This window comes from Scyliorhinus torazame, chromosome 15, assembly GCF_047496885.1.
Source record: "Scyliorhinus torazame isolate Kashiwa2021f chromosome 15, sScyTor2.1, whole genome shotgun sequence".
In the NCBI taxonomy this organism is placed as follows: domain Eukaryota; kingdom Metazoa; phylum Chordata; class Chondrichthyes; order Carcharhiniformes; family Scyliorhinidae; genus Scyliorhinus; species Scyliorhinus torazame.
In genome coordinates, this window is record NC_092721.1 from 118,978,050 (window position 1) to 118,992,168 (window position 14,119).

General features: G+C 49.1%; 1 protein-coding gene across 1 annotated transcript in view; it reads left to right on the plus strand.

The window, feature by feature from the left end:
- LOC140391772 (interleukin-18 receptor accessory protein-like) overlaps positions 1-5,076 on the plus strand; it is an 80,841-nt gene extending 75,765 nt beyond the window's left edge. The window contains exon 10 of the mRNA XM_072476634.1: positions 3,326-5,076. Coding sequence (XP_072332735.1) covers positions 3,326-3,657 — 332 coding nt within the window. The 3' untranslated portion in view covers positions 3,658-5,076. The remainder of the gene's footprint in view (positions 1-3,325) is intronic.
- The last annotated feature ends 9,043 nt before the right edge of the window (positions 5,077-14,119 follow it).

Genomic DNA, 14,119 nt, shown 5'->3' on the forward strand with positions numbered 1-14,119 from the left:
CCAGGGGGAGGGTGGCTGGTGGCCTCACAGGCCAGGGCACCGGGCCATGGTGGCAGTATGGATGCTGGCATGTGGTGCAGGATGGGGGTATGCCCACCCTCCGGCTGATGAGGGGGTCAGGTTATGGGTGCGTGGGACAAGGTTGGTGCTAGGGGCACAGTGTTGCCTACTCACCCTGACCGCCCTGAGGAGGTTCTGCAGTTTTTGTACAGTGGAAGGTATTGATGGTGGCGCTAACCGTCTCTGGCACAGTGAACGGCGATGGCTGGCAGCCTCCTTCCCAGGCTGGGGTACAGAGTGGCCTGCCTCTCCTCCACTGTGTCCAGGAGGGTCTCCAGCTCGGCATCCGTGAAACAGGGTGCCACTCTCCTCGCTGCCATCTTGTTGGCTGGGATGGTGTCTGTGGGGAGCGATGTATGAATATGCGGCTGCAGCTTGTTAGCCTCCTGAGTGTCAGTCATGAATCTAGTGAATCCCGCGCCGTTTCTTATTGGAATAGATTGTGTTCCACATGGCGCAGTGCTAGCCCCTCAACAGTCGCTGAATCGGTCCAGGTGCGGCGCCAGTTTTGCTGTCGTGGAACTTCACAAATCCTGCCCTGGTGTCAACACTTAGTCTCAGGAATGGGGAATCCTGCCGACGGTATGGTTTCTATTTGATCTCTGCAGGCGAACCACTCCTCACCCTCACCACACACCTTAGTCCCAGGGAGGAGAATTCTGCCCATACAGTCAGTGCATAATGTAGATTATGTTGTTGTAGATAGCAGTGTTTTTCCATTTAGTTTCACACTTTTCACCAGTATTTCCTCTTCCTATTTATGTGAATTAATGTTAAATAACCTTTTGCACATAAATCTAACTCTAGTGCATATTAAGTACGTTAAGTCACTTTTAATTATTCATATACATGTACATTTTAAAATGAATATTTGAAACATGCTAAATATGTGCAACAGGTTTTGTACCAGACCAAACATACAGTCCAATAAATTAAATCGTACATATATTTATCTAATAGAATCTTATGTGCCTCTTTGGTGGGTTGGGCTAGTTATTGATCTTTTGGGCATGAATTTCAACCTAAAAAGGTGAGATTACTGTTTCCTTTATTACACATGCTTTAAAATGTGTTTAATTTGCACCATATTGCATCCTGTTTTGGAAGGATTTACTTTACACCCTGTTATTTGAGAATGGGCAACCAGTTTTTGTCAGAGATGTTAGGCTGTACTATTGTTATGGAGAAATAATAAACCATTGCTTTAATCCTGCAGCAGAATTAGAATTTTCATGTATTTATTCAGCTCCTGGGTTCTGGGCATGTTTGCATGATGGAACCACTGTCATCATAAAGAGACCAGGACATTTGGAGGTGACACTGCTGCCTCACGGCACCGAGGATCCGGGTTCGATCCCTGGTCACTGTCCGTGTGTAGTTTGCACATTCTCCCCGTGTCTGCATGGGTCTCATCCCCACAGCCCAAAGATGTGCAGGGTAGGTGGATTGGCCACGCTAAATTGCTCCTTAATTGGAAAAAAAATGAATTGGGTACTTACATGTATCTCTTTGCTCAGCCTTCCAAAGTGACTTAGTTTTTACTCTATATTTGGCAGTGCATCACCCACCATGGTACCTCCATGCTGTGACCATTCCCACTGCCAAATTGGTTTAATTTCCCACCCTTCCCTCAGCATTAGCAAACCTCCCTGCAAGGATGTTAGCCCCATTCTGGTTCAGGTGCAACACGTCCAACTTGCACAGATCCCACCTCCCCAGAAACAGATCCAGTTATCCAGGAAACTAAAGCCCTCCCTCCTGCACCATCTATTCAGTGGTTCTTCATGAAATTGCAGAGAAGCCTGAGCAAAATCTTATCTTGGTAAAACCAACAGTGTCCAGCATGTTCTGAGAACATTTTGCCAATCTCTCATGGAAACTCTACACCCTTTCATTACTGTGATCACTATTGCCACTTCGACCATTCCAGAACTGTGCTGGAGGGTTCATTACCTTCGCACATTAAGAGTGATAACAGTTTACTGTTTCAATGAAGAAATTCTTCTGTTACTACATCCTTTTTTCATTATTCACTGGTGCCGTTCTGATCATCTTGATCAATGCTACAAAGTGCAACGTCACAGGAAATGTATATGATGAGGGAAGGAAATGCTTGAAATATTCAGCAGGACTGACAGCATCTGTGGAGAGAGAAACAAAGTTTAATGAAAAGACAAAGAGGAAGATCTAATCAAGTAGAGGGCAAGGTGGGGGCCGCACGGTGGCGCAATGGTTAGCACTGCTGCCTCACAGCGCTAAGGACCTGGGTTCAATCCCGGCCCCAAGCCACTGTCCGTGTGGAGTTTGCACATTCTCCCTGTGTCTGCGTGGGTCTCACCCCCACAACCCAAAGATGTGCAGGATAGGTGGATTGGCCACGCTAAATTACCCCTTAATTGGAAAAGAAAATAATTGGGTACTCTAAATTTATAAAAAAGGTAGAGGACAGGAAAGATTGAATGGTACAAGGGCTGATAGCGCAATGCAAAAGGAGATGCTACTAGGACTATTGGGAAACAAAAGATAAGCCCAGGGAAAGTGAACATGGCTACAGGAGCATTATACCCAGCTCCTTTCCTTCAGCAAAGGTGGGATTACAAAATATATGGTGAGAGCAACTTTCCAGTCCCCAATCTTAAACTATCATTTGAATGTGAGTTTTATCAACTCACAAATGATATTGTGTTATCTATATCATTTATACTATCTTGAAGTCACTATAGAACTGGCATTCACTGCGAACATGAATGAACATGATGTGGAGATGCCGGCATTGGACTGGGGTGAGCACAGTACGCAGTCTTACAACACCAGGTTAAAGTCCAACAGGTTTGTTTCGATGTCACTAGCTTCACTGATTCACCTGAGGAAGGAGCAGCGCTCCGAAAGCTAGTGACATCGAAACAAATCTGTTGGACTTTAACCTGGTGTTGTAAAACTGCGTTACATGAATGAAATAAGATGGGAGAAAATTCCAAATGGGAGCATCTCCTTGATTCTTCAACAAAAATATTCCGTGATAGAACTTAATTGTACAATTACTATTATTTGATATGCATAAACATAGTACAGAAAGTGGGAACATTGTGAAGACTAAACAACTTCTCATTTTAGTTGGCTTCACAAGAATTTAATTTTGGCTCCTGAAGTTAAAGGCTTAATAAAATAAGAACATGGGTTTATGTATTCAGTGCCAGCAATTGTGATAATTCATCTACATTTATACATATATACATTTATATGATTTTTCCTTCTCTTTGTGCAGTTTACACAGAAGATGTTATTTCAAGTATAAAAAGAAGTCGGAGAGTAATAATTGTCCTCAGCCCAAACTACATTGCACGGAATGGATCAAAGGTTTTCGAACTGCAGACAGGAGTCAGCAGCATGCTTGGCAATTATAAAACCAAGGTGATTTTGATCAAATTCAGATCTCTGCCTGACATGATGGACCTTCCACAAAATGTAAGAAAGGCAATCACAGTGCTACCAGAGATAATGTGGAAAGGAAACAAATCTTCTCCCCCAACCTCAAAATTCTGGAAGATGCTCAGATACCATATGCCAGTGAAGAAGAATGAGTGTGTGAGAAGTTAGAACTTCAGTTAAAAGCTGCAGTCACAGGGGCAGCGCGGTGGCGCAGTGGTTAGCACTGCTGCCTCACAGCACTGAGGACCTGGGTTTGATCCCAGCCCGGGTCACTGTCCATGTGGAGTTTGCACATTCTCCCCGTGTTTGAGTGGGTCGCACCCCCACAACCCAAAGGTGTGAAGGGTAGGTGGATTGGCCACACTAAATTGCCCCTTAATTGGCAAAAAAACATAATTGGGCACTCTAAATTTACTTTAAAAAATAAATAAATAAACGCTGCAATCTAAGGGACAAACCATCACCTTTCGGTATTGTAATTGATGTACATCTGTTATTTTTCCATTTAATTGTATTCTGTAGAGTATATTACCGAATGCGTGTGGAAATCGCAAACTCAGTCCTGTTTTTATTGTATAAAATACTAAGATGCCAGCTGTGATTCCGTTATGGTTATGATAATGAGGTAGTCATCTTATTGGTCTAATATTCCAGAGGTATGGACTAATGATTTGGAGACTTCAATTCACATCTCATCATGGGAGCGGGGGAATTGAAATTCAGTTAATTAAATAAAAATCTGGCATGAAGAACTAATATCTGTAACCATGAAACTACTGGACTGCAGTAAAATCTTATGTCCTATAAGGAAGGAAATCAGTTGTCCTTATTCGGTCTGGTTTATTTGTTCCTCCAGATCCAAAACAATTTGGTTCTCCCTTAACTGCTCTCTGAAGTGACCAAGCAAGTAGTTCATCTCCACCTTCTCAAATACAATTAGGGATGGACAATAAATGCTAGCCTTACCAGTGACCCCGCCCCAATCATGTGAATAAACTTTGGTTGCGCTGTTGTCTCTGAGTCAAAAGGTTGTGGGTTCAAGCTCCACTCCAAGTGTTGAGGACCAAACTCCAGCTAGGTTGACATTCCAGTGACGTAGTGAAAGAGTTCTGCACCTTCGGACATGCAGCCTTTTGTCTGCTCTGTCAGATATAACAAAAACATAGATCAAGTTACCCTCTGAGGTGCTTCTATACAATTGTGTTACATAATAATGTGAATCACACAGCCTGAGGGGGTTCTATACAATTCCCCTCCCCCTCAGTTCACTATAGCAGAAAGGTCTCAGACAGCGATCTTCCCCCATCGCCACTCTGTGGCGGCTGTCCCAGGTTTTAGTGCGTCCCTCAGCATGTAGTCCTGGGCTTTGGAATGTCCTAGTCTGCAACACTCAGTCAACAACAATTCTTTGTATTGGAAAATCAACAAGCTTCGGGCAGAACAAAGATCACCTTTCACAGAGTTGACGATCCTCCGGCAGTGAAGTACCTCAGAGTGCAACATGATCTATGTAGAAAACCTGAATATTATTACTTTGCGTGACGGCCATTTTGTTTGTAATGTTCTTTCAGTATTTTATGAATAAATTATATTTTTGCAACAAAAAAACTTTGTATCTAAAACATTCCAGACACTATTCAGAGAAGAACAGGAGAGTTATTCCTGGTGCACTGGAGTTTACCTGGTCAATTTCACATTGCTGTTTGTGGGAGCTTGCTGTGCATAATTAGTTATAATATAATATATAATCTTTATTAGTGTCACAAGTAGGCTTACATTAACACTGCAATGAAGTAACTGTGAAAATCCCCGAGTCGCCACATTCCGGTGCCTGTTTGGGTACACAGAGGAAGAATTCAAAATATCCAATTCACCTAACGTCTTTTGGGGCTTGTGGGAGGAAACTGGAGCACCCGGAGGAAACCCACGCAGACACGGGGAGAACGTGCAGCTTCCACACAGACAGTGACCCAAGCCGGCCAGATTAATCCCAAATTCTTACAAACTCGAGTGTGGAGTAATGACTCGTTCCGTGTCTTTATTCAACCCACTCTCTCCTGGTGGCAACAAAGGTTTAATGTTACTAGGTTCCCTTTCCCACTGATACCTTTTCCGGACCCAATAGTTAAGTTTAAAAAGGAACCAATTCAACCAAGCTTTCCTGAGTTAAGATAGAGTAAGTTTATTTACTACTAAAAGGTAAGGAGAAATGGCAAAACACATGCATCTACAGTCATGTGGATGAGAGCTAATATTTGAGTCCAATAGTAAGTAAATATTAAGAGAAGGTATACGGAAGAGTCCTTGAGTTGTGAGGGGTAAATGATGACATAATGCAGCTGTTACCATTGTTTTTGGCATCATTGGCTTCTGCTGGCAGATAGTTGATTCTTCAGTTCAGGTGTCCTACAGTTCAATAGTTTGGTATTTGGACATTTCAGTTCTTTTCCATCTGTGATCCTTCCGCTGGCTGATCGACTTCCACTGAAAGAAAAAGAGGTTTAGTTCTTTCTGCCGGGCCCCTGTCTCAGTTCTTGTATTCTCTTCAGTGTACCAAACTCTCAGTTGCTTTTCTCACAGCACACAAACCAACACAGCACAGGTTGGTCGAAATTAGGCTTTTAACCCAGAGAAGACCAGAATGTCCAAGCCTGTCTAGGCCATTATACCCAGGGTCTTGGAGATGAGAGGGCCACTCTAGTAGCAAGTCCCTATAAGGGGGTGAGCTTTCGAAAGGTCATGTGACGCAATCAGCCAATCGGGCCGTGTCTCGCGGAATCCAGCCGCTGAACGTGGACTTTCCCAGACAGAATCAATCCTGGAGCTGTAGAAGTCAGGAGCACATCACAGCACTTTGCTTATAGTTATAGTTATTCTAACAAATAGTTTGTTCTTGTTCAAACCTGGTGGTCACCAACCACTCAGCCACTATGTGTCTTTATCCTTGCCATAGATGGTGATCAGTCTTTGGATGGTTTTACAAGTACCTTGTCTGGAAGTACAGGGAGGGGTTCCATTATTCCTTCGAGAAACCCCTCTGTGGTGAATCATAGAAAAGAATCAAGGAATCCCTACAGTGCAGGACGAGGCCACTCGGCCCATTAAGTCTGCACCGATCCTCCGAAAGAACAAAGAAGAACAAAGAACAAAGAAAAGTACAGCAGAGGAACAGGCCCTCCGGCCCTCCAAGCCTGTGCCGACCATGCTGCCTGTCTAAACTAAAATCTTCCACACTTTCTGGGTCCGTATCTCTCTATTCCCATCCCATCCTACGGGCAGCACGGTAGCATGGTGGTTAGCACAATTGCTTCACAGCTCCAGGGTCCCAGGTTCAATTCCGGCTTGGGTCACTGTCTGTGTGGAGTCTGCACATCCTCCCCGTGTGTGCGTGGGTTTCCTCCGGGTGCACCGGTTTCCTCCCACAGCCCAAAGATGTGCAGGTTAGGTGTATTGGCCATGATAAATTGCCCTTAGTGTCCAAAATTGCCCTTAGTGTTGGGTGGGGTTACTGGATTATGGGGATAGGGTGGAGGTGTTGATCTTGGGTAGGGTGCTCTTTCCAAGAGCCGGTGCAGACTCGATGGGCCGAATGGCCTCCTTCTGCGCTGTAAATTCTATGATAATCTATTCATGTATTTGTCAAGATGCCCTTCAAATGTCACTATCGTCCCTGCTTCCACCACCTCCTCCGACATCGAGTTCCAGGCACCCACTACCCTCTGTGTAAAAAACCTGCCTCGTACATCTCCTCTAAATCTTGCCCCTCGCAGCTTAAACCTATGCCCCCTAGTAATTGACCCCTCAACCCTGGGAAAAAGCCTCTGACTATCCACTCTGTCTAGGCTCCTCATAGTTTTGTAGACCTCTATTAGGTCACCCCTCAACCTCCGGCATTCCAGTGAGAACAAACCGAGTTTATTCAATCACTCCTCATATCTAATGCCCTCCATACCAGGCAACATCCTGGTAAATCTCTTCTGCACCCACTCTAAAGCCTCCACATCCTTCTGATAGTGTGACGACCAGAATTAAACACTATACTCCAAGTGTGGCCTAACTAAGGTTCTATACAGCTGCAACATGACTTGCCAATTCTTGTACTCAATGCCCCGGCCAATGAAGGCAAGAATGCCATATGCCTTCTTGACTACCTTCTCCACCTGTGTTGCCCCTTTCAGTGACCTGTGGACCTAAGCAGAAATACTTATGGCTTAACTGTCTGGCTCCTGGGTCCACACTGCCTGGATCCTGTTCCCAGAGCTCTGTGCTTTTTCCCATTTGTCAGGGATTATGCACTCCTGCGTGATAGTCCCTGAGTTGGTCACATGGACCGAGTGTGCTTGCCCCTTAAAGTACTGCCAAGCCCCTGTGTCCATCTCTGTCAGTCGCTAGTTGCATATTCTCAGCCACCTTCAGCATCCATGTCCACTTTTTCAAATACGCAACTCAGGTCTTTTTTAAAGTCCAATATTTCTTGTATCATTACAAGGGATTTTCCCATCGAAATAACAAAATTTACTCCATTACATTTGGTAATTACATTTTACTTGAAGTTCAGCCGTAAACAGATCAACACTGTACTTATTCCCACAACTATCACACATCTATCCCATCAGCGAGGACATTCTCTTGACTTGTGCATTTGATGGGGGAATGCATCAAGTAAATAATGCCAGTGTGTACTTATGTACATGTTGCATCCTTTCACACACCCAAATCCCGAAGGGAGACTGTGTCCTCCCGCCCGTCATGGTGAGCCACGTAGGCATACAGGGGATTCGCATGGAGGAGAAGGACCCTCTCTACCAGAGGATCCGACTTATGAGTCCTCACATGTCGTCGGAGGAGGACGGACCCTGGAACCGTCAGCCAGGTCGGGAGCGAGACCCCCGAGGTGGACCTTCTGGGGAAGGCAAACATCCTCTCGTGGGGAGTCACATTAGTAGCGGTGCAGAGAAGCGACCGGATGGATTGGAGCGCATTGGGAAGGACCTCCTGCCAGCGGGAGACTGGGAGACCTCTAGACCATAGGGCAAGAAGGATGGCCTTCCAGACCGTCGCGTTCTCCCTCTCCATCAGTCCGTTCCCCCGGGGATTGTAGCTGGTAGTCCTGCTTGAGGCGATGCCCTTGCTAAGCAGGAACTGACGCAGCTCATCACTCATGAAGGAGGAACCCCAATCACTTATGGATGTAAATGGGGAAACCGAACAAGGTGAAGACACTGCTCAGGGCCTTGATGACTGTGGCAGAGGTCGTGTCTGGGCACGGGATGGCGAAAGGGAAATGTGAGTATTCGTCAAGGATGTTGAGGAAGTACACATTACGGTCAGTGGAGGGGAGGGGCCCTTTGAAATCAATGCTGAGGCGTTCAAAGGGGCGTGAGGCCTTTACCAGGCGTGCTCTGTCTGGCCGATAGAAGTGTGGTTTGCACTCCGCGCAGACCTGGCAGTCCCTGGTCATGGTCCTGACCTCCTCGATGGAGTAAGGCAGGTTGCAGGCCTTGATATAATGGAAAAGCTGGGTGACCCCCGGGTGAAAGAGGTCATTGTGGAGGGCCCGCAGTCGGTCTACTTATGCGCTGGCACAAGTACCATGGGAAAGGGCATCTGGGGGCTCATTAAGCTTCCCAGGGCGATACTGGATAGTTGTAGGTGGAGAGTTCGATCCTCCACCTCAGTATCTTATCGTTCTTGATCTTGCCCCGCTGTGTGTCACTGAACATGAAGGCAACTGACTGTTGGTCAGTGAGGAGAGTGAATCACCTGCTGGCCAGGTAATGCCTCCAATATCGCACAGCTTCCACAATGGCTTGGGCATCCTTTTCGACAGAGGAGTGCCGAATTTCGGAAGCCTGGAGGATACGGGAGAAGAAAGCCACGGGCCTTCCTGCCTGGTTGAGGGTAGCGGCCAGGGCAAAGCCAGACGCATTGCACTCTACCTGGAACGGGATGGATTCGTCTGCAGCATGCATCGTGGCCTTGGCAATATCCGCCTTGATGCAGTCGTAGGCCAGGCGAGCCTCAGCCGTCAGGGGAAAAACGGTGGATTTGATGAGTGGGCGGGCCTTGTCCACATAATTGGGGACCCACTGGGCATAGTACGAAAAGAACCCCAGGCATCTCTTCAGGGCCTTGGGACAGTGGGGGGAGGGGGGGGGGGGGGGTTTGCAGGAGTGAGCGCATGCAGTCAGGCACTAGGACTCTATTTTCCACGCCGGAGCCAAGGATGGCTAGTCGGGTTGTTCGGAAAACGCATTTCTCCTTATTATATGTCAGATTAACAAGCTGGGCAGCGTGGAGGAATTTCTTGTGGTTAGTGTCGTGGTCCAGCTGATCATGGCTGCAGATGGTGACATTATCCAGATACGGGAACTTGGCCCGCAGCCCGTACTGGTCAACCATTCGGTCCATCGCTCGCTGGAAGACCGAGACCCCATTGGTGACGCCGAAGGGAACCCGGAGAAAGTGGGAGAGGCGGCCAGCTGCCTCGAAGGCAGTGTCCTGGCGGTCCTCCAGGCGGATAGGGAGCTGGTGGTACGCAGACGTCAGGTCCACGGTGGAGAAGACCCGGTACTGCGCAATCTGATTGACCATGTCACATATGCCTGGGAGGGGGTACGCATTGAGCTGCGTGTACCGGTTGATGGTCTGACTGTAGTCGATGACCATCCGATGCTTCTCCCCAGTCTTGACGACCATCACTTGAGCTCTCCAGGGGCTGTACTGGCCTCTATGATCCCTTCCTGCAGGAGCCGCTGAATCTCCAACATGATGAAGATCATGTCCCAAGCACTGTGTTGTTTGCTCTTAGTGGGGACGGGCTTACAGTCTGGGGTGAGGTTGGCGAAGAGCGAGGGAGGGGCGACCTTAAGGGTTGAGAGGCGACAGAGGCTACAGACTGTGAGTGGGGGCAGGGGTCCATCGAACTTCAGGGTGATACTCTGGAGGTTACACTGGAAGTCGGGACCCAGAAGAACTTCCGCGCAGAGCTGTGGGAGGACGTAGAGCCTAAAATTTTTGATATCTACGCCCCTTACCGTGAGAGTCACGACACAGTACCCACGGATTTGCACGGTATGCGACCCAGAGGCCAGGCAGATTCTCTGAGCTGCGGGTAAAACGGGAAGGGAGTAGCACCATACCGTATCTGGGTGTATGAAGCTATCTGTGCTCACGGAGACAAAAAGGCAGGCCGTCTCGTGGCCGTTGATCCAGACTGCCATCATAGATTTTGCGAGGTGACGAGGCCGAGACTGGTCTAGCGTGATGGAGGCGACCTCGGGACGGCGGGCTGGCTTCGGACGGCGGGCGGGCTTCGGACAGCGGGCGGGCCGGTCGAGAGTAGCAGAGGCCAGCTGACGGCAGGGCGAGCCGGCGTTCCGGGAGGCAGTGGAGGACTTCGAAAATAGCGTCGGGGTTGCAGCGGTGGACTTCAAAAATGGCGCCGGAGATGCGGCGGTGGGCTTCAAAAATGGCGTCGAAGATGACGTCCACGAGGGTGCCGCATGGTCGGAGGCATAGGCACCCATGTTACGGAAGGCCACCTCCAGCGATTCAGCAAGCTGCACCGTTTCCCGGAGGTCGAGTGTCTCCCTCTCTAGCAGGTGCTGGTGAACACAGTGTGAGTCAATGCCAGCAACATAGGCGTCCCGGATCAGAAGTTTGGTGTGCTTAATAGCCGACACCGCCTCGCAGTTGCAGGCCCCGCCGAGCACCCGCAAAACACACAGAAATTCTGCCAGCGACTCTCCAGGGCGCTGACGCCGCGTGGCAAGGAGGTGCCTGGCGAACAGTCCGTTAACCCGTTTCACATACCGTCCTTTCAAGAGATGAATGGCTTCATCAAACGAGGCCGCATCCCGGAAGATGAGAAAAATTCGCGGGCTCACCCGGGAGATGAATGAAATGAATGAAAATCGTTTATTGTCACAAGTAGGCATCAATGAAGTGACTGTGAAAAGCCCCTAGTCGCCACATTCCGGCGCCTGTTCAGGGAGGCTGTTACGGGAATTGAACCGTGCTGCTGGCCTGCCTTGGTCTGCTTTCAAAGACAGCGATTTAGCCCAGTGCTAAACAGCCCCTATGATGAGGACTCGCAGCTTGTGCTCCTCGGTGACGGCGACGGCGGCAGAGTTGATTGAAGATTCTAGACAGCGTAGCCAGTGTGCGAAGATGACATCGGCGTTGGCTGATTGGGGGTCTATCTGTAGGCGGTCCGGTTTGAGGCCCAGATCAATGTTAAACAGCTCTTTAATTTAGTGTAAGTCAATTAAATTGATATGCCATCAATTAAGACGGAGAACGCAGAGTGAATTAACTATGGCTTCAATTGACTTACAACAGAGCTGGCACCGTGCCCCAGAATGAGGCAGTGTGAGAGGTCGGCAGCTTATATACCCAGGCCCTAGGGGGAGGAGCCACAGGCAGAGTCAAAACCATACAACATGTAATATAGTGGCAATACTGTACAACACGTAATACTGTGGCAGCACAATACAACACAGTGGTTTCACCACACACATGCAGCCATGGTGCAAGTCTCATGTGAGTTAACTGTCTCCTATCACAAAATGCCCCTGTGATGCACTAATGCCATCTCACTTCACTTGCAGGTGAATCAGTCGACCAGCCCGCACCATCCTCGAGCCCTCTGGAGCCCACAGACCACAACAGTTCTGAGGGAGACTTCTCAGAGTCGAGCATTGAGGAGATGTCACAGCTGTCACTTGCACCCTCCATCAGCACGGACACACATCACGGTGGGATTAACAAGTAGGTGGGCATACGGGTCACTGACTGGTGAGCACCTCACAGCTGAGATACACAATAAGTGGAGGAAGGAACGTCCCAGGGATCCGTCACGTGGAGGGGTGTCATAGTCCAGGACTCTGCTGAGTCCCAGGCCGATGATGTGCCTCTGGGTCCAGTTGTCCCAGAGCTGCTGGAGCTACGAAGGCAGAGTTGCAAGCATCAGGAAGGGATGACAGTAAGCCACGTTGGACTACAAGGCCAACTGAAGGAATTCCGTCACCTTCTGTCTGGAGAGATGGTGCCGCCACTCCTACACAATGAAGCCTGTACTACAAGGGTGGTGTCCACAGTGAAGACCTTGGTGCAGGATGCACACTCCATGACAGGGAATGTCCACTCTTCAGTTCATGACTTCCATGGCTGAGGGCATGAGCCCCATGGTACAGGGTTTCAACTGCATGGTGCAGGCACTGGTGAGGATCCACTTCTGGATCTCACTCCAGCTGCCCCTCTATCCCATGGAGATACCCAGGGCCCCCGGGCACTTGAAGGGAAGAGGGTCAGCAGGAGCGCAACCTGTGGCCCACCACTTAGTAGTCCCTGGGGGTATCCAGCTCATCTGACACCCGCCCTCCCTGTGAGCGACACCCCCGCAGTCCCGCACAGCGAGGAGGGCAGCACTGCAATAGCCATGCAGCGCGAAAGTGGGCAGAATCCCAGAATCCGTACAGTGCAGAAGGAGGCCATTCAGGCCATTGTGTCTGCACCGACCCTCCCAAAGAACATCCTGCCTGCCCTCACCCCCAGAACTCCACATAACCTTTTGCATTAAGTGGCAATTTATCATGGCCAACCCACCTCACTTGCACATCTTTGGGCTGTGGGAGGAAACCGGAGCACCCAGAGGAAACCCACCCAGCCACCCATGGAATGCCCGCCAAGGTCATCTCAGGCAGCAGGATGTGGTAGTCAGCAGGCTGCCTCAACCTCCACTGTGGATCCTAAGGATACACCCATACATAGCGGGAGGGTAAGGAAGAGTAAGAAATGATAGGCACCTCGTGGGCAAGGATCAACCGAGACACGCATCGAGATAAGTCACCATTGTAATAGGTGACTTGCATTAGAAATCAGTTTGTTCACCCGTACAGATGCTCAATGATGTCACGTCATGGCACGATGTTCCGCAAACCCTCGTGCAAACTCGGCAACTCAACCCTGTGCAGTGAGAGAATGGCAGCGCTGTGTCTCTCCCACCTCCCACACTGATGTCGGCGTTCTCCCAGCCCCACCCCAAATCCCCCACAATTCCCCATCCATGGATGTTTCACCTACCCCCCCCCCCCCCCCCCCCCCCCCCTACATGAATGCCCCTAGATTACCCCGTTCATTGGCAGGTTGTGTTCAGCTCTCTGTCAGACAGGAGTCAGACACTTCGCAGAGGATAATAGGAACATTGCATCCGGCCAATTTCTTAAACGCCCTGGAATGAATGCAGCCACCATCATTTTTTAAAATGTAAATTTACAGCACCCAATTCATTTTTGCCAATTAAGGGCCAATTTAGCGTGGCCAATCCACCTACCCTGCACATCTTTGGGTTGTGGGGGCGAGACCCACGCAAACATGGGGAGAATGTGCAAACTCCACACGGACAGTGACCCAGAGTTGGGATCGAACCTGGGACCTCGGCGCCATGAGGCAGCAGCGTTAACCACTGCACCACCGTGCTGCCCCTGTAGCTACCATCATGATGACCTCCCCCAGGCACCACAGGGGTGAACGAATGTCAGAATCCATGGTGGAAGAGCCTTGGTCATGCCCAAACTGAAAGCCTATGAGGGCGTCCCCAGTCTTCTGCCCCATGCGAGCTCTGGCC